The sequence below is a fragment of the Papaver somniferum genome, chromosome 5 (genome assembly GCF_003573695.1).
Source record: "Papaver somniferum cultivar HN1 chromosome 5, ASM357369v1, whole genome shotgun sequence".
NCBI lineage: Eukaryota > Viridiplantae > Streptophyta > Magnoliopsida > Ranunculales > Papaveraceae > Papaver > Papaver somniferum.
Window position 1 is genome coordinate 193,000,876 of NC_039362.1, and position 26,350 is coordinate 193,027,225.

The 26,350-nt window shown below is 39.8% G+C and overlaps 1 protein-coding gene, 1 long non-coding RNA gene and 1 pseudogene across 2 annotated transcripts; 1 reads left to right on the top strand and 2 right to left on the bottom strand.

Moving 5' to 3' along the window:
* Positions 1-1,056: 1,056 nt before the first annotated feature.
* On the top strand, positions 1,057-1,704 carry LOC113278393. The gene is made up of 3 exons (XR_003325483.1): positions 1,057-1,108; positions 1,325-1,404; positions 1,491-1,704. It is a non-coding gene; the product is annotated as an uncharacterized LOC113278393 (long non-coding RNA).
* A 17,750-nt stretch (positions 1,705-19,454) lies between these two features.
* Positions 19,455-23,413, bottom strand: LOC113284136 (peptidyl serine alpha-galactosyltransferase-like). Its single transcript, XM_026533552.1, has 8 exons — positions 22,962-23,413; positions 22,268-22,438; positions 21,942-22,185; positions 21,649-21,849; positions 21,090-21,565; positions 20,802-20,966; positions 20,432-20,675; positions 19,455-20,295 (listed from the first exon to the last, which is right to left on the bottom strand). The coding sequence occupies exons 1-8, from the start codon at positions 23,261-23,263 to the stop codon at positions 19,618-19,620; spliced, it is 2,481 nt and encodes an 826-aa protein (XP_026389337.1). The 5' UTR covers positions 23,264-23,413; the 3' UTR covers positions 19,455-19,617.
* A 160-nt stretch (positions 23,414-23,573) lies between these two features.
* Positions 23,574-25,222, bottom strand: LOC113278394 (annotated as a pseudogene).
* Between the last annotated feature and the right edge of the window lie 1,128 nt (positions 25,223-26,350).

The window sequence follows — 26,350 nt, forward strand, 5'->3', positions numbered from 1 at the left end:
TAGCAGTTGCTTGAGGTGTTTGGTGATGCATCTTGTTTATGTTACCAAATACTTTAGATATAATATTTGATTGTATGATTTGAAAGTAAACATCTTTCATGATTACATATGAGCTAGAGAGAAAGAAATAAAAAAAGGGCCAAAGTGGTGTCCTAGTGGTGAAGTTCATGATTAAAGTGGGGAGCTAAAAACAGCAGGCATGGTGTTTAGCTGAATGAGATATGAGTGAATGAGCCAATGAGGTATGTCCCGAAAGTGAAGAGAGATCGAACAATTGAGTGAGTCAGTGACAATGAGTGATAGCCTCATAGACACCAAATTGGAATTCCCAAATATATGTTGGAGTTTGGAGTGTTTTCACAAAGCTTTCCCTTTCTTTCAGAATAAATTATTTTGAAGCTACTAGCTTGGACCAATGATGCCACTGGTAGAAAGAAATACACTGGTTTAGATTTTAGAAATCATCCATCGTCTTTAGTCACCACAGATATGTGTGAGACTTTGGAAAAAATGTCAGGGACCTGGTAGACTTTGGGAAAACTGTAGACGAGAAATACACTGGTTTTGCAACTGCATATAGGTCATGAAGAATGTCTTTAATCAAACTGTCAGGGACCTGTAAGTTGACTATTTAATGTTGTCTCATTTTTTTGTTTAGTATTGTTCTTCCTCTTGGAAGCCTCATATGATCACTAGAATACATGCAGGCGCGACTACTTAGTGGAGAAGTCCCTACTGGGCATTTAAATTCATAGTGATTGGAAAAACATAAAAACAGAAAATTTGAAGATCACAACATGGCGTCTATGCAGTGATTGGATGTCGTTGATAATAATTGTATCACTGAATGGCATTTCTCGTATAATGCCTTGGAGATAATTTTTATGCCTTATTTTAATTGTAGACTACCCTTAGTTTGTACTGAAAAAAAGTTGCATCCACATGTGGTTGTATATCTTCCCGAGTGATCATTTTCTTAAATATGATACATTACTTTCATTTCTTTAATGTATTTGGGAAACCATGACCTGAACTCTCTTCCTCACTGGTTTGGACTAAGATGGGGGAAAACAAGAACGTTCCCGAAGTTCCTGTTGTAGAACAGAAGGTAACAGTTTTCTTTACATTCCTTGCTTCTTTTTTTTTCTTTTGTAGTTTTTTTGACATGTGGATAACTATTTCTTGATAGTTTCGTCATTTCCTGCACATGAAATCGACTTGGATTACTTAGTCTCAAAGGATTTTTTTTTAGTTGCAAGGGGTTCATTTGTTTATTCAGTGGTTGGGGACTATAAATAACTATCTACCTCGTAATATTTTACAGGTTCTTGATACGACAAGCAATGAACCATAGGTTCCTCATGGGTCAAATATGTCAAATATTGCACAAGTTACCAAAAACTAGTAAGTTGGTTCATATTTTTAGATGCTCTCCATAGTTCATATTCCATAAAATATATATGCTTATTTCATATTTTACATTTCTGCAGTCATGAATATCAAACGATAATGGCTGTGCTTAGGAAGCGAATCAATGATACTGGAAAAAATTGGCGCCACGTGTACGAAGTTTGCACATCTCCTATGCTCTTTCTGATTTTCGTAGAGCTTTCTATCTGAGATTCTATGGCGAGTTATATGTGTGATTATGCATCTAGATCTTCTCGAATTTCATATTTGACATCTTGTAGGATTTTAAGAAACAATTTTGTTTCGGATTGGTAATTTGTGGGTTTGTCATTTTTTACTAGAGAAATAGATTGGAATCCTATTTGATATTCATTTTGCTTCGTTTCTCAACATGAGTCTCTTTCATCTGTGACTAAAGACTTTCTGCATTGAGGTTCAAGCATTGACTGTTCTTGAATACCTGGTGGGACATGGGTCTGAACGTGTTATTGATGAAATCAAACAACATGCATAATTTTTTTTTATCTCTGTCTGTTAATATTTGCCATTTGGAAATGATTGTTTGCAACATTTAATTTGAGTAAGCTTTTACGATGTAATTAATTATTCTTGATTATATTCATGTTGAGTTTATTTCGTGGCTTTCTGTTAATCGCACTCTTCCATTTTAAAATATACTAAGTGACCAGTATATTTTCCGAGACATATGCAGACATTATCCGATTTTTTCAATATATCGACTCCAGTGGGAGGGACCAGGGAAGTAATGTCAGAAAGAAATCTCATTCTTTGGTGGCACTAGTGATCGATAAAGAAAGAATTCAAGAAGCCAGACAAAAAGCACTTGCCAACAGGGAGAAGTCAGTCTCATTTCGAGAATACTCGAACGATTTTTAAACGCTATTGCATATGGATACAATTTTAAAAACTTATTCTTTTAACACAGACCTTAGTAATCTTTTCAGATATTCCTAGATACCCATGATTAGCTGTCCTGAATGCTTTGTGTTGCTCAAGAATGAAATTCTTATTATTTGAAGTTTCAGAAACTTATGGTAAATTCAGAGAATATTTCCTGAACATATTATAAATAAATTCCATAATTTACCTTCTCTTAATATTTTCTCGTATATGGTAGTTAAATTTTCATACATAACACCTTTCTGTGTAGACCTTTTGAATTCCATAGGATTCGTAGCACACTCACCCAGGGGAATGTATAGGCTCTGTTCAGGAGGTTATGGGGATGAAGATCGCTACGGAAGTAGAGACGATGACCAAAATGGTTACAGAAGAGAGAATATGGCTCTAAGGATGATGAAAGAAACAATAGAGGTGGTGATTCATACAGTCGCGATGAAGACCGTTATGGTAGAGATTCTGATGGTGGTTACAAGGATGATGATTATAATAGAGGAAGAAGTCGAAGTAATGAAGACATTCAGTCTGTCCAGAGAAGTAGGAGTTCTGATAGGTACAGGGAATGTGGTTATGATGACGATGGTCGTCATTCATCAATGTATGCTATTACTTTTCAGTCACTTATATTTTGGTTAAGGAAGATTCAACACATTTAGGGGGTGTGAATTTTAGTTTTTATTTTATGATCTGTCATAAAAAAGTATGCAGACAGAATATCCTCGTAAGGGTAAACCTAAGGATTGATTTCAATAAATTTTGTTCACTAGTCTGTATGCATTTTATAAGATTATTGAAGTTGCAAAACATCACTATTTCGAAAACAAAATGCAATCCTACTTTGAGAATGTAGAGCCGTGATCCCACTTATATTGATGATTTTTGACTTATAAACATAGAAACTATTATTAGCTAGCTTATACAAAATCTAGGGTTTAATCTTTTGTTTGTGACCTCAATACTGAAACTTCAAATTGGTTATTATGTAGGTATTTGGGCTCAAGTCGAAAAGCATTATTATGGTGATATTGTAGTAATAGTTGAATCTACCTATGATTTGTATAGGAAGTTGGTTAAGCAAGCAGAGTCTCGTGATACTTCTGGTGATATTTTAGTCTTTCTTTCCCTATTCTTCAATGCCTCAGTCAGTTGACACAACAAACTAGGTTACACATCCATTTATGAACATCAACATAGATCGAATATTGTATGTCAGTCACAAAATTTTAGGTTCAATAAGTTTACTTGTGAACATTTGTATCAATTGAAGAATTATTTCTTTTATAATATTATCTAGTGGTGATTCTCAACAAGATTCTCAACAATACAGTTATGTATCGCCATTGTAGTTTGTATATCTGTGTGAATGTTGAATATGGAGAATCAGGCGATTGCAGGGGGGAATGTGGCGGTAAATGAATTTTAACTAGGTCAATAAACATAGACTTGACCTTTTTTTTGTGGTTGCAAAAAATTAGCACATTCGTGCCCTATTGCTAAACTAGAACCAGAACCAACAAATTAGAACAAGAACCAGCAGTATCCAGTTTCGGGTAATGGTATTCCTGTAATTAGCAACAGATTAGCAACAACATCTTGTTGTTTCTAATAAACAAATTTAGAAACGGCAAGGGCCGTTGCGAATTGCCGTTGCTGACCGAGATTAGCAACAGAGCTTATGTCGTTGCTAAAAAGTGCGACACCGTGTTTAGCAACGGAAAAAGCATGTTGCGACCCCGTTTAGCAACATCTATGGTAGGTTGCTAATACCTTAAATGGTGTAGTGTGATTGTCCCTCACTAAGCAAGGGACTTAATGTAGATGGTGGATTTTTGAAAAAGGATAAAATCGTAAAACCATAATTGTACATACTCCTGATCCAGCAATCAGGTGAGTATTGAGGCTCATGTCTCTCATCGAAGCATGAAAGTTCATGCCGCAAGAACCTCTGACTGAGAATACTGTCTCTCAGAGCATATGCAGATGTGCAGTCTCTCAACTGAGACAACGACATATCTCATGAATACTGAGAAATTTCAGTAATTACTTTTATATATAATCGAACGATTGGACGGCTCCTAGACAGCTTGCCTGCTAGTATAGAGCGATAACATCTTCAGGATGTAACAATATTTTCCCTGACTATATAAAAGACATGTGCATAGAATCTTAATGATTGGACGGCTCCTAGACAGCTTGCCTGCTAGTATAGAGCAATAACGTCTTCAGGATGCAACAAGGTTTTCCCTGACTATATAAAAGATATGTGACGTTTCAAAAAGCTCATATCTCTCAATTCTCAGATAATTAATGCTCCTAGACAGCATGCCTGCTAGTATAGATCCATCAATTAAATATCTCTAATCGTTAACTGAATATTCAGCAATATTCTACGATTCTTCGTAATATTTCGTCACTTCAATTTGTGGTTCTTCCCAGCAGAATTCTACGGGTTAGTGATAAATATTCAACGTGCAGGCATCTGAGCAGATATCGAGTAAGCCCTGATTAAAATGGTGCAAGTGTATTCATCAATAATGCACAAACAAGCACCTGAATGCGCAAACGAGCATTTTAAAACACGAAGTAATGATGAACCTATGCAAAATAGGAAGAAAAATAATAATAATAAAAAAATATTGGCAAAGGCGCTAGAGGACTGGGCTCACCGTCCGGCCAGTCACGTTGAGGCCAGTCCCACGCCAAATTTTATATTTTATCATGTTTTATTAGTTTTCTCTGATGTCATGAAAATCCTTACATTTGAGAAAATCTCCTTCGTCTCATGGTGTTTCCTTATGTCAAAGAAATAATAAAAATTAGGAAAGGTGTCGTGGGACCAAGCTCACGAGCCGTCCGGCCATGCCCTAGCCGTGGCCGGTCCCACACCTCATGGTTCCTTATTATTTTTATTATTTCCCTCATCCCATGAAAATTCCCTGATTTCATGATATTTCCCTAAACCCATGAAAAATAATATAAAATTAGGGAAACTCGTGGGACCGGGCTCCAGCCGGCCGGTCATGCCCTAGCCGGTCCCACACACGCCCCTTGCTTTATTATTATTATTTGTTATGTTTCCTCATCTTATGGAAACTCCCTGATTTCAACAAAATTCTCTGGTTTCAACAAACCTTTTTGATTTTATGATATTTTCCTAAAATCATGAAAAATTACATAAAATTGGGAAGAGTGCCTTGGGACCGTGCCCATTGGCCGGCTGGCCATGCCCTGGCTATAGCCGGTCCCACACTTGATCACTCCCTATTTTATTATTATTATTATTATTTCCCTAATCTCATGGAAATTCCTTAATCTCATGAAATTCTTCAGTTTCATGGTATTTCCCTCACATCAGGGAAAATACATACAAATTACATAAAATTTGGAAAAGTGATGCGGGATAGAGCTTGCTAGATGGTCGACCATGCCCTAGCCGTGGTCGGTACCACACCTTGCGATCTCATATTTTATTAATTATTTTTCATCATCTCATGAATTTTTTCCTAGTTTCAGAAAAACCCTGAATCCTTCATATTTTCTCAAAATATTGCTCAAACGTGCACCGGAAAATATCGAAACTCTCAGAACTGAGAAACGAACATTATGGTGACACGGGAATATCCCCTTGACCGACCAAGACTGGCCCTAAGGCTTGAAAATATCCGGTCCCGCATGTTTTAATAATTTTGACCTAATTTGCTCAATTGCTCATATTAGGTCCAAACTCTTTTCAAACAACTTGGAATTTACTCAAATAACCATCAGCTGGTCCCGCAACCACCAAGGGACGGTCTCATGCTCTCTTGGTCGGTCCCTCATCTTTTCATAACTAGGTTTTACTACCTAACGCTCACACGAGCATTATTTTAATAAATGTTTAAACCAGCATTTAATCATCCTTTCACCAACTGGTCTTCAGAGACTTCGGTATTTTGCTCACTTGAGCATCTGGGCGTTATATGGTCGCCTCATCATCCCATGTATTCGGTCCCTCCTTCACCTCGTGGTTGATTTTCAATAAATCATCAATTGATCAAAATTAGGGTTTCGAATCCAGAGCTCTGCAAAAACGAAATTCTGAGTAGATTCAAATACTAATAAATTTATGTTGATCCCACGATCAACACTTTCATTATTATAGTCGGCCTAGTAATCAATATATTAAATTAATATTTTATTTGGTCCTGCTACCAACAATTCATCAGACGAGCAACAGTCGCTCAGATGAGCAATACTTGCTCAGATTAGCAATATTTTCTCAGACTAAGGAATATTGGTTCAACTATCAATATTCAACAATTCAGCAGCACAGTTTTCTCAAGTTATCGACATTTATTCGACAATGATATTTTTTCCTCAGCAGACGTGTTCAATTCATGAGTCTCAAAATATTTGCAAAATTATGTTCAACTCAGAAATATAAGGACTCATCGTCCCATAAAGTCAGCAACTGACTCACACGAGACATCAATCAATCGTGTCACATGGGGGGTGATTAACTAAGGTTTTGGTCTGGCGATCTACGGCACGTGTGTTCATACACACGATGAGAGTGTGAGCAAGTCGTGCAATCAGTTGGAGGCGTTATCAAAGTAGTGGATGAGAAATTAACCAAGTCTCCGCATGAAGAGCAATTGGTTTTGACACGATTTCCCACTTCCCCACTTCTGACTCCAGCAACTTTCACACTTCATGGGATCATGGTGTTTACAATTCCATCAATATAAAAGACCTCTGAATCATGATTGAAAATGACGACATTCTTCTAGAAAATAATTGCTCGACAAGTTCACACAGACAATCTTTCGTCTACACGAACTCATCGTCTGAGCAATCACTCTCAACTGAGTAAATTCAATCATTCAGAACCTTCTTACGCAGAATACAAAACACACCTACAATCTCGATCACCATTGATCTCACACATTTCTCAGCTTCCCTCCTACGGATCAGCCCATCCTCTCTTGTGAACGAATTGACTCTGGAACGACCATTGTCTTGGTTTAGGCCGGAGTCCTACAGATTGATCTCTCGAACTTAAAGCACTCCCTTCTTGCAGTGTATCTGTGTGAGTTTGAGCATTTTCTCGGTTCAAGGAGTCTCCACACGGTCATCTCCCTAATTCCGTAAAAACCAGCAAATCGTTTTTCCTCATCTACAAGCCTCTTGCTTCAAAATTTCTGCAGCTCTCAGAGTCTTGATGGTAATGATATTGAAGTCAGAGGCTGCATAGATAAATGTGTTGTCGAGCTCAGTCCCCCTTAGGTAGGCCGTGGTTAGCAGTCCCCAGTTGTGTTTTTCAGCGTTGTCCCTTAAAAGAGACGGGGCTTCTGGCGTAGCTTTCGTAACCGGAAAAAGTCATTTTCCCGACACAACACGATTGAGGGCCGTGAAGGTTTTTTGACGCTGCGTCTTGGAAAGGTAGAGAATTTCGCACACATGCTGCATCATGGATTGTACATATTCGTGCACGGAGTCCCTAGAGATCCCACAATTTCTGACTGGAAGTGGATCTCTATGTACTCCCTCATTTCCAAGCTGAAGTTCCCCTTCCTCTACCTTCTCCTTGAAGATATGTTTTAGTCTGTTGCATTCATCTCTGTCTCGGTCGGTGGGCGTCTGGGGGTGGTAATCTAATGACATCGTCCTGGATCCATGCCTCTAAGAGTTCGATCACTTCCTTGATCGGGAATGGGAAATCCGGGACGTTTCCTCCATCTTCATGACTATGCATGGGAGTCTTAGCGGCGTCCCTCCGTCGCGGAGCCGCCTGTTGTGCTGGTGTCGCATGCTTAGGCTGTTGATCTGCCAATGGGGACTTCCTTTTACCTCCTTCTTCCACTACGCTCACAGAGGAGGAACCAGTGTTGTATTGCTTGTTGACGAGACGTCTACTTCCTCGAGTTTCGCGTACGTCCTTGCCTCTAATTGGAATGTCTCTTTCTAATAACGCTGGTGTCGTCGTGGCCGATCGTTTGGCATCTTCATGGATTTCGGAGAACGTCTGGAATCGCGGGTTCTCTAGTAAGGAGCGATAGATGGGAGCCATACCGTTGATGCAGGAATTTACCAATTGTTGTTCAGTCACATTTGGGTCATGACAGTCTAGCGCTTGCACCCTGAATCTCTTGACAAAATCATTTGGGTGTTCGTTATCTTGTTGGAACATCCATCCTAGATCCAAGAAGGTAACCTGCTCAGACACGAAGAAGTAATTTTTGTAGAAAGCCGTAACCATGTCACCCCAGTTTGAGATGTTGTTTGGTGTGATTTTGTTGTACCACGTGTACGCTTTTCCGGTAAGCGACTTCGAAAACTCCCTCAGACGGAGGACATGGTTGTATTCGTGTTCGCCTAGGGACTCCAGGAATCGAGAGATATGTTTACTGCATTCCTGGTGCCGTCGTATAAGGCGAATTAAGGAGAAGTGTATCCTCTTGAAAGAGGAATTCTTTGTATTTCAGGCGGATAAGGGGGTTGATGTTGATGCATGTCTACATCATCACTTTTGATTCGATTCCGAAGAAGTTGTTCTAAATCTTCTCGCATGACGAAATTGGACGGTTGATTTCTCTCCAATGGGGTTCTGGCGTGAGTTTCTTCTTCTACAAAGGATTTCCCTGCTGAGGTGCCTGCGCCATGGGTATTGAAGGTGTTCCTTATCGACTCTGGATGGCGCGGCTCCTGTGGTAGCCGCTCCGTTAGGGTCTTGAGAAAGACAAGTACTTCTTTCTGAGTCGAAGCCATGTCCGTCTGGGTTCTAGCAAGAACCTCCTGTCTTTCCATCAAATCAGTAATGGTGATGTAGGGTGGCTTCCTCTGGCTCCTCCGATTTCTCGTCCTGATGGTGGAATAATTGTAGTCCTAGTGATGGTCGGAGGTGCCATACTCGACGAAACATTAGGGGCGGCAGCAGCAGCTCTGGCCCTGGTGATTGGCGGTGTAATACCTGAAGGAACGATTTCCATGCTGCTGGGATTAGTAGGCAACGTGTTAATGCCGCTCGAAGGAGCGTTAGCAACAGGGACGGTTTCCGCGCTGGTGTTCTCAGGGTTTTTTGCTGACCCGGATCTAAGTTCTACCATATTGAGTTTGAAATTGAAAGACGAAATTGAAAGCTAGAAGTTGATATTGCAACCGAGAGACTGATCTCCCACTGTGGTCTCCAATTGTTTGAGGGTGAAAACGGTTTCTGCTGATATCGGTAATTTCGAGTGTGTGGGTGAGAAACGAGTCTAAACACTAAACAATATACTGCAAGGGAGTACTTTGATTCGAGAGATCAATCTGTACAAATCCGTCCTAAACCAAGAAATGGTCGTTCCAGACTTGCTTCGGTCACAAAGTGAAGAAGAAGGGTTGGTCTAGGGAGGGAAGCGGAGAGAGTGTTGAGACCAGAATAGATGATTCGGGAAGAGTAGTTGTTTGACAACTTGTACCAGAAATTGGAAATCTAACAAGTGATTTATGAGTATTGTATTCTCCTGACTAAAACTTGTATTTGGTGGAAATAGATGAGACCTATTTATACAAGTTGCAATGAAATGTACCATGGTCTCGTAAGAAGTGGAAAAGGTTGAGTAAATGGAAGAAAATGGTAACGGGTAACGCCTGGAATTGATGTTTCCATAATGAAGGGAACATTTCACCATTACTTCTTGTATTTACTAACCGCCTAACCCTTATGACACTTTCCTGTAACGGGCGTAGTATACGCCGCACGCTGTAAACCGCCAGACGAATACCCTGATGAGCATCCCCCAGTTTATGACATGTTTTGATGTCTCGAGTGTTTTCATGGAAAACGTGTAGCATGTTGCTACATGTGGCGTGGCCAAAGGATTTGGCGTTTGTATCCAAGTTGGTGACGTGACCAAAGAATAGGCGTCATATCTAGGTTGGTGTCGTGACCAGAGAGTTATCATCGCAGCCAAGTTGGTGCCGTGACCAAGAGTTAGCATCGCATCCAAGACATTGCCACGAGTCGTTTGGTGGCAGGTTTGTACAGATGAGATCTGCATCTCATGAGGAAGGGTAGCCGTAGATTGTTGCAACCCTTCGTTTAGCAACCAGCGGCATGGTTGCAGCACTTACATTCTCTTGGCATGGCCAAATTAAGGTTCTGGCGTCGTGGCCATAAATCGTTTGGTGGCAAGTTTGGATGATTGAGATTCGTATCTTAGGAGGAAGGGTGGACGTTGATTGTTGCAACCTTACGTTTTCAGCCAGTGGCATGGTTTAGGCATGGCCGAGCTAGGATTTTGGCATTGTTCAGGCGCGGCCAAAACTAAGGTTTTGGCATAGTTTAGGTATGGCCAAAATTAGTGTTTGGTATTGGGCCAAAAGTGGCCATGCGTTTGATGGCGAGCGTGTGTGGCTGAGATTTGCATCTCAGGAGGAAGGGCGGTCGTTAATTGTTGCAACCCTTCATTTGGCAGCCAGCGACATGGTGGTAGGGCCGTATGGCTTTAGCATGTTTTAGGCGCGGCCAAAACTAGGGTTTTGGCATAAACCGTGACGTTTGGCCTTGGGCCGTAAATTTCCATGTATTAGGTGGCGAACTTAGACGGTTGAGATCTGCATCTCAGATGGAAGGGTAGTCGTTGATTGTTGCAACCCTTCGTTCGGAAACCAGCGGCATGGTGGTAGGGCCGCATGACTTTGGCATGTTTTAAGCGCGGCCAGAATTAGGGTTTTGGCATAAACCGCGATGTTCGGCCTTGGGCCTGAAGTTTCCATGTGTTAGGTGGCGAACATGTACGGCTGAGATCTGCTTCTCAGATGGAAGGGTAGTCGTTGATTATTGCAACCCTCCGTTTGGCAGCCAGCGACATGGTGGTAGGGCCGCATGGCTTTGGCATGTTTTAGGCATGGACAAAATTAGGGTTTGGGCATAAACCGTGATGTTTATCCTTGGACCGGAAGTTTCCATGCGTTAGGTGGCGAACTTGTACGGCTGAGATGTGCATCTCAGTTGGAAGGGTAGCCGTTGATTATTGCAACCCTCTGTTTGGCAGCCAGCGGCATGGTGGTAGGGCCGCATGGCTTTGGCGCAGTGGTGCGACTGGCATGGTTGGAATGCCTTGGCGCGGAGAGGTGGCTGGCATGGCATGCCATTGGAACTGTGGTGCGGATGGCATGCCTCGGCGCGGAGATGTGGCTGGCATGGTATGCCATTGGCACCACGGTGCAGCTGGTATGGTTGGCATGCCTTGGCGCGGAGATGTGTCTGGCATGGTATGCCATTGGCACGGTAGTATGGCTGGCATAGTTGGCATGCCTTGGCACTAAGTTGTGGCTGGCACGGAATTCCATTGGCACAGTGGCGCGACTGGCATGGTTGGAATGCCTTGGCGCGGAGATGTGGCTGGCATGGTATGCCATTGGCACTGTGGTGCAGCTGGCATGGTTGGCATGCCTTGCGCGGAGATGTGGCTGGCATGGCATGCCATTGGCACTGTGGCGCGGCTGGCATGGTTAGCATGCCTTGGCGCGGAGATGTGGCTGGCATGGTATGCCATTGGCACTGTGGTGCGGCTGCCATGGTTGGAGTGCCTTGGCGCGGAGATGTGGCTGGCATGGCATGCCTTGGCGCAGAGTTGTGGCTGGCACGGAATTCCATTGGCACTGTGGCGCGGATGGCATGGTTGGAATGCCTTGGCGCGGAGATGTGGCTGGCATGGTATGCCATTGGCACTGTGGTGCAGCTGGCATGGTTGGCATGCCTTGCGCGGAGATGTGGCTGGCATGGCATGTCATTGGCACTGTGGAGCGGCTGGCATGGTTGGCATGCCTTGGCGCGGAGATGTAGCTGGCATGGTATGCCATTGGCACTGTGGTGCGGCTGCCATGGTTGGAGTGCCTTGGCGCGGAGATGTGGCTGGCATGGCATGCCATTGGCACTGTGGCGCGGCTGGCATGGTTGGCATGCCATTGGCACTGTGGCGCGGATGGCATGCCTTGGCGCGGAGATGTGGCTGGCATGGTATGCCATTGGCACTGTGGTGCGGCTGGCATGGTTGTCATGCCTTAACGCGGAGATGTGTTTGGCATGGTATGCCATTGGCACCGTGGTACTGGCATGGTTGGCATGCCTTGGCGCGGAGATGTGGATGGCATAGCATGTCATTGGCACGTTTGGCTAGCATGCGTGGATGGCATGTGTAGAGATGATGCCAGTCAGTACCGAGGGCTCCGCCGTGGAGCATGGCATATACTAAAAAAAAGGTACCCCGGTAATTTTACGCAGACATGTTGGACGTTTCAATAAATGTGCTAGTGGCGACATTATTACTCAAGTGTGACATCACTGTTTGACTAAGATTTTACGATTTTAATCCTAAGCTAAAAACCACCATCAACACCTGTATGAGTCAATTCCCAACATTTCATCGTCGGAGTCAATATAGATTCAACACTCCAAATACTATAAGGATTTACATTTCACTAGATTGACTCACTAGTTTCTCTAATATATTAGAGACTATAAAAGATGCATTTAATTACACTCTCATTATTGTGAGTTTCCATATGATACCACTTGCATGGGTTTCTGTGGAATTGAAAAGGGTGTGATTATGTCTTGGCACATGTAGAGATTTTGTGACGTCTTTGTTCTATCTTGAAAATAAATTTTGAACAGTGTTGCGCTCGATGTCCAATCTTCATAGTCACATTATAAGGAAGTGGTTCAACAACTAATTTAAATTCCTTAAGCTAGTGGAATAAAAACAACTATGAGTTAGACACTTGGGTTTTGAGAGTTTTAATAAGTGGTGTGGCCTTATTACGTAATAAAAGTGGGATTCAGCTCAAGTACTTTAGAGTAAATATATATTACGTGTCAGGCAATATATCTCAAGTGCTTTAGAGAATTTATGTCTCGTGTTTTCATTCCATAAGTGCAGACATTGGATCTAGTCCAACTCGATAAGATAGTCAATTGGCACGACAAAGTTCTTGTTGCCATTAAAGTTGATGTGAAAATTGGTTGCTACTATGATACAGACAGTACATTGTATATACCAACATCTATGACCAGGTGCATTTCCAACTCTTTCATTTATGATGAGAGCTATAAAATTTTAGCTAATCTCATGCTCGGTTGATACTTGTGTATTGGTTTTATTACTACCGAAGACGAAAGTACATCTTTGTCTCATGATACATATGTCCCTTTTCACATGTTTTATATGAGTCGGTGTGTCTAATCATCATTACTTCGGGGTTCTTTCAATTTTCAATTTTGCTACATTTAGATTAATTTTAGAAGTTTCTTTATCTCAACGGGCCAAGAGAATCTCACAACACATGTCAACAACTTACTTTAGGTTGAATAGATTACTAAAAATAGTTCTCTTGTTGTCATACATCAATATATACTGGTTCGTCAATATAATGGATGAAATAGAGAAATGAAAATTTTATGGCTCATATCACCTTCCACAAAATTTGGAATACATGTAATTTTATTTCCAACGTATCTTTTGAAAATACCGACTCTTTAATAGTCGAGCAAATGAATTACATCCCATAAAACATTCAAATTCAGGGAGAAAATAATGGTGCTCAAGTATTTCTAAATTTCAAATGAATACATTGGAATCGAGTTGGTACAACCAATTGAACAAAAGACACCATTCAACTAAAGCCGATATCATATTCAAGGAACAAAATAATATTAAGACTAAAATTCTTAATGATCGAGATTAACAATCATAATTTAAATTGACTGTTTATATGTTGTCAACTTATCTTAAGACAAGAATAAACAAAACTAGGCATGTTTTAGAAACAAACAAATAAGTCTAGCAAGTGTTCATTCAATGTAAAAATCTGTGTTATGGTTACTTACCTCACATTTTGGTTCCCACTATATATAGACGAGACCGGAACAGTCTTAGTCGCGCAAGTCCCAGAAGAACCGGAACTGAACAAACTGAACATGGAGAAGTAAGACGGGGTTGACTGAACTGTACCGGGTTGATTTGACTAGACCGAACCGGTTAACTGGACCGGTCCGGGTTGGCTGGATCAAACCGGTTTGACTGGAACTGGTCGGTTGGACCGGATCGGTTGGAGCGGATGGACCGGGTCGAATTTGTTCTTTTATGACCTAGTTTCTTCTTCCAGCGGACGAGAATTGGGAAAATCAAACGCCGCAACAACAAAAAAAAAAACGATGATGTGTTAAGTGTAGAAGTGAAGTCACTGTCTACTTATGTAGACTGTGTGTCAAGGTCATTCAAGTTGACCATTATTTGACCTTACATAAATACTTTCATGTCTGTCCTGTAACAGTTAATCATTGAAAATTCTGTTACTGAAAATACCTTTATGCTTTCTCTCTAAACTTCTCTCTAAATTCGGTTATTTCTTTAAAATAGTTTCAAATCTCAGTTTCTTGCTAGAAAAACCATGTTAAGAAATCAATTGCACAATGTTAAAAAGGGAACATCATCTATTCTTGAATATCTTCATACTATCAAGAGTATTGCTGATTCTTTAGCTGTTATAGGAGAACGTGTTAGTGAATCTAATCTTATGATGCACATTATGAATGATTTAGGGAGAGATTATATGAATTTTGTGATTTCTGCACAAAATCGTGATACACCATTTACATACTCTGAAATTAAGGCTAGATTGTTAACTCATGAGCAGTGGCTCATTGATCAATATAGAGATTCTTCTGCTATGATTCATTCTCAAAATACAGTTGGTTTTTATAGTCGCAATACTTCTTCTAATGGAAATGGATCTAGAAATTAAAACAACAATGGATCTTCTCATAATGGTAATCGATCTAGATTCAAGAATGGTTATAACAGTGGAAACAGTAATGATCAGTCTAATTTCAAAAATAGTCAACATCAAACTGGTTCGATATCTTCATATGCCGGTAATGGAGGTGGTTCTTCTAGTGGTTCTGCAAGAAGATTCTCAACAAATTTCTCACAAGTACAATGTCATATTTGTCACAAAACAAGTCACCATGGTAGTCGGTGTTTATTTCGCTATCATCCTCCAAATAACAGTAACGATGCAAATATTTGCTCTTCTTCAAATTCTGGTGCAAATGTAGCAGAGGTTCAACAAGCTTTCACAAGTATGAATATTGATGATAATTTTGGTGGTAATCGAGGTGGTACTTCTACTTCAACTCATTGGATTACGGATTCAGGGGCCTCTGCTTACATGAATAGTGATTCCTCAATTCTTCATACTTCATCTACTTACAGTGGCAAGGAGAAAGTGGTTGTTGGCAATGGTAAGTCCTTAACTATCTCGCTTACTGGTACTTCTTCTTTACGTAGACCAAAAATTAGCTTTAATCTCAACAATGTATTACATGTTCCTGCTATGACACATAACTCGCTTTCTGTAGCTAGGTTCACTAGAGACAATCATTGTTGTTTTAGGTTTTACCCTTATGGTTATGAAATTAGAGGATTACACGATGATGTTTTATTGTCCAGAGGTAGAATGGTTAACAATCTATATCCTATTTCTCACATTCCTTTTTCCTCTAAGTCATCTCAACATGCTTTTTCTACTTCTTTAATTGGTTCTTCTGATTTATGACATTGTAGGCTGGGCCATCCTTCTTTTAAAATTCTTTAACACATGCATTCTCAAAAGCATATTTTTCTCAATACTCCAAAGTCTACAGCCTTATGTCAACCCTGTCAGTTAGCTAAAAGCAAACAATTACCATTCACTCCTTCCATTTCTCATGCATCTTGTCCTCTGTCTCTTATTCACTGTGATGTAAAGGGTCTTGCCCCTGTTTCCTCTCTAACATGCTATCGATATTATATTGTTTTTGTGGACGATTTTAGTCGTTTTCATTGCATTTATCCCATGTTTCTTAAGTCTCTCATGCCCTGTCTTGTTTTCAAATTTTCAAATCTCTCATTGAAAACTTATTCTCCACCAAAATCCCTTCTTTTCAAATTGATTGAGCTTATGAGCTTGTCAAAGGTCCTTCCAAAAAATTCTTAGACACCAGTGGTATCTTTCTCCGTGTTTCTTGTCCTAAAATTCCTCAGCAAAATGGCTTAGCTGAAAGAAAACATCACCATATCATTGAGATGGGTAATACATTGTTGTTTAATTCTTCTTGTCCAAAGGAATATTGGTATGATGCATTCTTATGTGCTACTTTTCTCATTAATAGGACTCCTACTCCACTTCTTAAATTTCAGTCTTCATATCGAATCTTATTTCATGACTTGCCTGATTATTCAAATCTTAAATTTTTTTGCACCATTTGTTACCCTTTTATTGGTCATTCTAGACCTGACAATCTTTCTCCTAAGTCTGTCAAATGTATTTTTGTTGGTTATAGCCCTTTTCACAAAGGTTATAAATGTTACAATCCTCTCACTAGAAAAATGCATATTTCACACCATGTTATTTTTGATGAAAATCATTTTTACTTTTCTAACTCAGCATCTCCTCCTTCTACTGTTGAGTTGTGTCCTGATTTATCTGCTTCTAGTGAGTCAGTTCCTAGTAGCACTATTGTTACTAAGTCTCAAAGAGGAATTTCTAAATCCAAACAGTTTCCAGATTATGTCACAAATCATTCTGTTCCTCATAGATTATTTGCTTCCTTTACTTCTTTGTTAACCATTCCCTTTGAGCCAAAAGGGTTTAAAACTTCTTCTAAGATTCCTGAGTGGGTAGTCTCAATGAAAGAATAGTATCAAGCTTTGCGTGATAATGACACTTGGGAGTATGTAAAACCTGAACCTCATATGAACGTTTTAGGATGTAAGTGGGTTTACCGAGTTAAGTTAAAGGAGGATGGTTCAATTGACGGACTTAAGTCTCATTTAGTTGCAAAAGCTTATAACCAACAAGATGGTGTGGATTATAGTGGAACATTTAGTCTCGTGGTTAAAATTACTATAATCAGGGTTGTTTTGACTTTAACAATTAACAAGAACTGGTCTATTAAGCAATTAGATGTATCTAATGATTTTCTCCATGGTGACCTTGAGGAAGACGTGTATATGGCTCAGCCTCCTGGATTTGTTGATCCAGATTATCCAAATCACGTGTGTCATTTGAAGAAAAGCCTATATGGTCTAAAGCATGCGCCCCGGGCTTGGTTTGCTAAATTTAGAAAATTCTTACTTTCCTATGGTTTTGTTCAATCTTTTTCCGATTATTCTATGTTGTTTACTTATTTGATTCTGGTATGATAGTCTTACTGTTGTACATCGATGACATTCTTCTTACCGGCAGTTCTGATGCTCTGATTGCTTCCGTAGTTAAAGCTTTAAGTTTAGTTTTTCCAATAAAATTGCTTGGTGATCCGAACTACTTCTTAGGCATAGAGGCACATAGATCTGATGATTCTTTAACTATGTCACAAAAGAAATACACCTTAGAACTTCTTGACAAAGCTAATATGCTTGACTGCAAGCCTTGTGATACTCCAGTGGTAAATATCCTAGGGCTTCTATTTCTGATGACATATTACTTGATAAACCTTGCATCTACATATCTATACTGGGTGGTCTTCAATATTTAACACTTACAAGGCAAGATATCTGTTTTGGTGTCAGTCACGTATCCCAATTTATGCATGCTCCGACTAAAGTTCATTTCTTGCTTGTTAACCGGATTTTGCGGTATTTGAAAGGAACAATTGGTCTTGGTATAACTCTTAGAGAAGGTAACATACACTCTCTTAGAGCCTTCACAGATTCTGATTGGGCTGGTTGCCCTGATACTAGCAGATCTACTTCTGGTTATGTTATTTTCATGGGGTCTTCTTTAATTTCTTGGTCTTCGAAAAAGCAACCTACTATGTCTCGTCATCTGCTGAAGCTGCATATATAAATGTTTGTCGGTTGCTTCTTCTGAATTAGAATGGTTGTCTTATCTATTTGTTGATCTGCATATTGCTCTTCAATTTCCTACTGACATGTTGTGTGACAATGTCAGTGCAATCGGTTTGGCTTCTAATCCAGTAAATCATGCCATGACTAAACATGTTGACATGAACTATCATGTTATCATGGAATTAGTCGAGAATGGTTTCTTGAAGGTGTTTCATGTGTCTTCTGATGCTCAGTTGGCTGATCTCTTCACCAAATGTATGTGTTATCCAATATTCTCAACTATGCTTCATCAACTACTTGGGACTTATTCTGCTGCTCTTGAGGATTCTACTGATGTTGCTAAGTCCTCTTCTGCTCCTGAGAATTTGGCTGATGTTGTTGTTTGCTAAACCTTTGTTTCTTGTTTTGTTTACTCTTTTCTTTTTTTGTTTGAGAGATTTCCTTTTTCAGTTGTTTGTTTCAAGCTGATACACTTTGGCTCTGCCTGCACTTATCAGCTTGAGGGGTGTGTTAAGTGTAGTAGTCAAGTCACTGTTGACTTATGTAGACTGTGTGTCAAGGTCTTTCAAGTTGACTGTTATTTGACCTTACATAAATACTTTCATGTCTGTCCTGTAAAAGTTAATCATTGAATATTTTGTTACTGAAAATATCTTTACTCTTTCTCTCTAAACTTTCTCATGATATACAACACTGATTAAAATCGATATCCACGCCCAAATACATGAGATTCGTATATATTATTCTATTATCATATGTTATTGCAAAATATATTTAATCATGGATTATGGTATAGTATACAAATGATTCAAAACACAATTTTTACATTAGCTGATTTGAACAAATTAGATCATGGAAAAGAAAGAAGAAATACATCATGGTATGGATATTCTTTTTTAATCAATCATGGAGAAAAAAAAAATATAGAACAAAATAGATCCAACTTAACTGATTTAAATTTCGATATTAGCTCGACCATAATCCTTATGTAGAAAAAAAGATCAACAAATCCAATATAGTTATGGGATATAGTTTCGTGCTGATAACGTTTTGGAGTAACAATTAGAGAAGGGGGAGAACTTCTTGTTGATAAAGAGGCATCAGATATTACTTATATATAATGTTTTTTATATACAAGAATGGGAAGACCTACTCATCTAATGGACCGCACACCCATATAGGCAATAGGCCCTATAACACGTCTAAAAGCTAAAATTATTTCCCGTAAATTTAATCAATGAGTAAGTAAAATATTGACAAGAAAAATGAGAACAAATCTTAACTGGAGGATGAGCCCAACTTACATTGAAACTAAAAGCGATGTCATAGGTAAATCTTTGTCTGTTCTCTTCTGCTTTTTCACCCAACGAACTTCTAAAAGTTAGAGGCAATCCCAGACATACACATTTAAGAGGCTGACTATTTTCGCCTACTCTGTTACTAGAATTTTCTTTTGGATTTTTCTACAATTACAAGAGCATATCAGAAGCATTATTGTAAGGATGTTATCATGCCTACCTGCAGTGTCGGGGAAGGCAGAGTAAGAAGCTCTTCTCTTGTTTCTATGGTGACTACCCTTACCCCTTGGCCCTTCTCCTTTCCGCCCAGAAAGTACCATTGACACGGTTATTAAGAAACCCATCACTGAAAATGCCCATAGAACCACAATCCAAAACCTGAAAGAACTAAATATGGGATCTGTTATATTAGGATGAGTTAATTCCCTGGTCCTAATGTCCTGTGGTGGTGTATCATCTTTAGTCTCTTGCTTTGTCTGAGGAGCTTTTCTTGCCGGGTCCAAACAGTTCATTCTTATGTGATGCAAACGAAGAGCTTCATTTAGTGTCCTGCCACATTCTATGCTTAGCTGATCACGACTTATGATGTTTGTATCAGTAGAATCCAGTGTTGAAGCATTTGGTGGGTCAGGAAACTTGGCCCAGCATGTGTTGACCATATCAACATTCCTCCAATTAGCCTTATCAAAACTCCAATTTCCAACAGTGAATTGCAATCCATAATGGAGCACCCTGTAGTTGACATCAGGCTCAGGATCATAACCCGGATATATCAATATTTTATCATTTATCACGTGCCTCAAATTCAACTGCATCAAAGAGAACATTCAAAAGTGTCCTTAATTAAGCAAAGGGTGTAAACAAAATATGAGAGGTTCACTTTCAATATTCATATTTTATTACTATAAGAGGACGTCACGGTGGCAGCCTCCATGTATAACATACCTCTGCAGCCCCAAAGGAGTAACCATACATCTCGCTGATCCACCCAGACTCATAAATATCCCCGGTAATATTTTTTGAATAGTGAGCTTTGTCGGCTCGTACCTCCTCTGTTTTGTGCAACCATAAAGGAGCAAATTTACGTAGATCATCTATGTGCATGATAATTACACCGCCAACCTTGTCACAAGCATCAGGATGGCTAGTATGAAGCTTTGCAAACTCATTGTGGCAGCCAATAAGGTAGCTAACATCGAAAAGCAAAAGTCAAATGGTGAACTTCTTTAGCAGAGATAACAGTACACAGAGTCACGGAGATGTATGTTAGTAAAACACTTTGGTCACCCTGCGGAAAAAAAAAACTTTTTCTTACTCATAAGGGGTTGACACTGGATGACCAAGTGCAGCATTGAACTCCCATGGTGTAATTGGGCCTCTCATTATCATGTCTGCATCTAAAATAACTATGTATTCAGCATCGATCTTTGCGTGATTAAGCCAATGAAGGACAGCAGCTGGTTTATTGATTGCTGGGTACCTGAAGCGGCATAGAAAAAAGAAATGTTTCCGAACTTTATCCTTGCATGAGGTTCTAGTTATTATAATTTGGGTCCAGCTACAAGTAAAATCATCCTTAAACTCAAAGAACATGGAGTATTACCAATCGCCTGTCAACGGATGTCTGCTCATAGATGGAACATTATGCGTAGGAGCTAGGTCATGACCAGCATATTGCTTCAAATCTTCATCTGTACAACTGAGAAGCCGTGTGACATCTCCAGGCTGCCCACTCAAATGGAAGCTGTGCATAAAGCCTACAGTTTGCCAGTCAAAATATGTGGTACATTCGGTGGAGAAAACTGTGTGGATCTTTGGGTATGGCTTCCCAGGGTTGTCAAATGCATACTGCTGTACCTCAGCTTTCTCGATTTGTGGATTGCCATGAGTTAAATATCTTGGCTGAGTAAGATTAGCAAAAGTCTTGCTTTTTAAAAAGCTCAAATACTTTGACCAGTTTGGCTTAGAGCACCCACGTGATGCGTGGTGTATCACAAGACCCTCATTTAAAGTGTTAATGCATTCTATGCTCAAAAATAGGCCGCGCCTTTTATTTGGTTCAGCTTCCAACACTTGAACCTACAGTAGGAAAAAAAAAACTACACTAAACTTAGTTGCCTAACTTTCTTTATTATGCATCCGAAGTTATTATATGATTGTACCTCTCTAGGATAAGGAGGCTCGGGAAAAAGACGGTTGCAGTCATAAACAATTGCATCCTCATGATGATCTAGTTTGCTGAAAGACCAGTTTCCAACTGTAAATGGCAAGCCATAATGAAAAAGTATAGGCTCAACTCCAGCGCGTGGTACGTAACCCGGATAGATCATTAAATCATCACTAATCTTGTGTCTAAGCCCCACCTAAATGAAACAGAACAGACAGTACATACAAACATGAATTAGTATTGTGAATAATCTTGAGTTTACAAAAGGAACAAATTGAAAGTACTAACTTCTGCTGCACCGAATGAATATCCATACATCTCGCTGATCCAACCCTTGCCATAAATATCACCAGTTAAGTTGGTTGACCAGTGTGCACGGTCCTCTCGTACTTCCACTGTTTTTGATAACCACTTAGGAGCCAATGCTTTAAGGTCATCGATATGCATAGCTAAGAGGCCACCAACCTTGTCACAGAGTTCTGGGTGCTTCGTGTGCAACTGGGCAAGAAGATTATCACACCCAACCAAGTATCTAAAAAAACAGATAACCTTTACAATTCAATAATCACGATCCATACAAAAAGAGTTACTAACAAGAAAATATTCTTTAATACCCGTAATATGCAGCAACAGGCTTCCCCTTCTCTGCACCAAGTTCCCAGGGAACAACTGGACCTCTTATAATCTGGTCTGCATCCAGAATTACAACCCAATCCACGTTCTGTGCATCTTTACTATACTTAAGCCAGTGCACAATTCCTGCTGGCTTGTTAATTGCAGGATACCTACAGAAAATAGTTCTTCACCTCAGCTGAGAGATAAAGTTCCACCGTTAAAATTATTCTCCGGAGAACATTAACACTTTACCAACTCGAACATGGAGCAAGGAAAGGTGGTAAACACAGCAAAATTTCTGGAAGCAAATTTGCGCTATAGCTATACTTAGGGTATTAGTCACATATAGCCATTTCCCTGTATCTAAAATGCTTAGCACGCCGTATCAACATGGCATCCGATCCCGCACTTCAATTGTGTTATCCAAATGTATAGATTCTCAATAATTAGTAATTCAGTACCGTCTCAACTATAACATTCAGTGTTTATGGGGATTAGGAAAGCAAATAAAACAGCATATATACCATAAGAACATATGCTAAAAGAAAAAGAAATATCATACATGAGAAATGTGAAATGAACATTGATTCAAGGTTCATCACATGCCACACATAGTAGAAGCATCAATTTCAGGGTTCAACATCAAAGAAATGCAAACAATAAAAACAAAAATTCAAAGCTTTAAAGACATACCAATCCTTGGTTTTAGGGTGTCTGCTCATAGAAGGAACCTCAAAAGTAGGTGCCAAGTTCATTCCTTTATACTTCTTCTTCTCTTCATCTGTACAACTTAAAAGTCTAGTAATTGGTCCTGGTTGTTTAGCTTTCTTATAACTATGAACGAGACCCACTGTTTGCCAATCAAAATAATCTTGACATTCAACAGAAAACAAAGTATGAATTCTCCATGGAGCAGCTGTTTGATTTAACTCCTCGCAGAACCCATTACTAATAATTATACAAATTAGAAGCGAAAAAATCACAAATTTCTCCATTTAGACCAAATTCATGAAGACATTAGACACGGGTTTTGATCCGAATTTCATATTTGAAGGTTTAATTTTGGTTTATTATAATGAGAAAGTGTTGAGAATATTGGAGTTTTTTCAAGTGTTGGTCTTGACAGTGTTTCCCCAGAAACGTGTCTACAGAAGCTCCGTAGGAAATGAGATTTAGATGGTTGTGTAAAGATTTCTAGGACATCTTAACCAGATAACCGTTGGATAGACAATTATAGGAAAAGAAGTGTGATCGACGGCTGAAACATCAGGATGTATTTAAAAGATTCAAGTGTTGGTATTACAGGATAAAGTGAAGATTTAAAAGTCAACCCACTGGGAAAGGTCTGAGGTGCAACAGTAATATCATTGTTATGGGGATATGACACCAAATGCAATGGATATCAACTCATTTGATAGTAGGAAACCATCTGGATCACTAAGTCGAATGAAGGCCACTTCCTCTTCAATCTTACTCTCGTTAGACAGCACTGACCTGAATTCTTGTGCCACTAACACTCTTCTTTTATCATCTAATAGAGGTACATGTCCACTCTCTATATATGGTCTAAAAGTCTGGCAAAGAGATAAAGCCAACTACCAAAACATTCTCTGAAAGATTTCAATTCTAGGCCTTTGGAAGTTCGAAAAGAAAGCATTACGACATCCATTTTCATGCTGAATTAATACCCCATCTTCCAGATTCTGGACGTAACTTGTGTACTCTTTCATTTTTCTTGGCCGTGAAAAGCTTACCCCGTCGGGGTGACTTGCAGACCCAAGACCAAATGCATAGTAGTATCCGTTCTTCCAGTATGTAAGATTGTGTTGGCATTCGTAACCCTTTTTGCAGTAACTGCTAATCTCATAATGATTGTAATTATAGAGTGTCTTTGAAGCCATTTTGTAAAACTCTGCTGATAGAGTATCATCTGGCAAAGGAAATTCACCAGGTTTATACCTGTTAAGATTCAAAACTCAAAATCATTAACAACGGTTAATGGCTATAAAAACTCGTAACTGTTAAAGAGACACGCCACATTGACTATCACAGTTATAAACTACTTACAATAATCCAAATTTTGTGCCTTTCTCCACTTGCAGATCATAAACCGAGACGTGAGTTGGTTCTGCCATTATAGCGCATTCTAAACTCTCTTTCCACATTTCTGAGGTTTGATGAGGAGTGATGAAATAAGATCCAAACTTCAATTACTTACACCACCGGAACCAATAATCTCTATAGCTTCATACACTTCTTTCAAACTATGAGCTCTGCCACAAGCCTTCAGCAACTCCTCCTGAAATACTTGAACTCCCAAAGATACTCTATTAACACCAAGGTTCAGTAAGTCGCTCAATTTTTGTGCATCAAATGTTCCAGGATCCATTTCTATAGAAATTTCAGCATTAGAATTCACTCCAAATTTCGAGTTCAACGTTTCTAATATTTTCGAAACAAGTCTTGGAGGAACAAGAGAAGGTCAAGGTGTGCCCCCTCCAAGAAACACCGTTTTAAGAGGTGAGTTGTTATCCGATTTCAGAACCTTTGTTGCTTCAATCTCTCGACAAGGAGTTGAACATAATTCAGAATGCCCGGATCATCAATGGCATCGGGTAGGTTCGCAGATGATGAACCGAGAGCAACAATAGGAAAGTCACAGTAATGACAACGTTTTCTGCAGAAAGGAAGATGAATATAAGCTGAAGTTGGATATGAATGAGGTGGTGGTTCAAAAGGTTCAACCGCGTTTATTGAGACATTATCACGAACAGCTGATGGACGAAAAGCTTTACAAAGTGAGAGACACGCAACTGGATATTTTGGTTTCATTGGAATGGTTGAAAGAATAGGTGCCAAGGCTGATTTGAGCATGATTCGTGTTTATCTTTCAGTGAAATGAAAACCAGTAGTTGAAGTTTATTAGTACAAGAGTTCTCGGGTTTTGCAGGAAACTTAATTACCTCTAGGAAAAGGCAAAACGAAATAAAAGACTACATCTTTCCGTCTTACATAAATCCTAGTCGACTCATTAACAAGTAATGATTCGGTATAATTGTACGAGCCGGACTAAATTACCTGCGCTGCGCATCGGGTTGGGTGGTTTTAGGGGAGAGCTACTCCGCACCGTTTAGACCGTGAGTACTGCAGACATTTTATGTCCCGTCGGTGTAGCCAGACCGCCTCAGCGCCCTTGTTGCCAAGGGGAACACTCTTCGCTCAACCAACTATACCGACATTTCTGCTTTCCATCTCGCTTCAGATCTCCGCACTAATCCGCTTCCCAATGCATCCCCACCATGTACATCCCGCCCGACCGATGTTGTCCGATCCGGAACAGCTGCCCAGGCTAAATCCATCGAACCGATGTTCTGACCCGGCCACCATCGGTATCCGACCAGTTGTTTTCTTTTTTGGGGACTAACTGACCTGCCAAACAGGGATTTACCGCCCTTGCTTACATAGATCTATCCCCGATGAATTGAATTTTCTTTTTTGGGGGACTAACTGACCTGCCAACAAGGGATTTACCGCCCTTACTTGCGATGGTCTATTCCATTTCTTTTAGGGGGCTACCTGACCTGCCAACAAGGGATTTACCGCCCTTGCTTGCGATAGTTTATCCCTTTTTTTGGGGGGGGGATGAACTGAACTGCCAACAAGGGATTTTCAGGGACCAACTGACCCTTGCTTGCAATGATCTATCCCCCTCAAGATAATCTCTGCAACTAATTTGCAGATTGGTTGCATATTACTGCACTAATCCGCAATAATCTGTAACGCTCGTTTCCAATCTACGTGATGATTTGAGATCATTACACACGCACCGTCTACTCAAAATTCCTAAGCCTTGAAAAATCCAGTCCAAAATAAAGAACACTATTATTGGGGATGTAGGGGGCTGAGTTTTTGGGGGCTAATATACCATGTGTAGCCAAAAATTGGATCGGAGGACTCAAGGTATATGAAAAATCAAAAATACTCTTACCTAAATTTCATTATTCGTTAAAAAGAAAATAATCCTAAATCTTTGATCTTCTCCTTCTCCTTCTCCTCTCATTTACAAATCATGATGAAGATCA

What these genes read in the sequence shown, in the direction of transcription:
- LOC113284136 (XM_026533552.1), bottom strand. Translation starts at nt 23,263, where the DNA reads ATGGAGAAATTTGTGATTTTTTCGCTTCTAATTTGTATAATTATTAGT. An exon ending in CCTGTTGCTGCATATTACGG is followed by an intron (nt 22,186 to 22,267) that starts GTATTAAAGAAT and finishes CTGTTTTTTTAG; the next exon opens with ATACTTGGTTGGGTGTGATA. An exon ending in CATCCGTTGACAGGCGATTG is followed by an intron (nt 20,967 to 21,089) that starts GTAATACTCCAT and finishes ATGCCGCTTCAG; the next exon opens with GTACCCAGCAATCAATAAAC.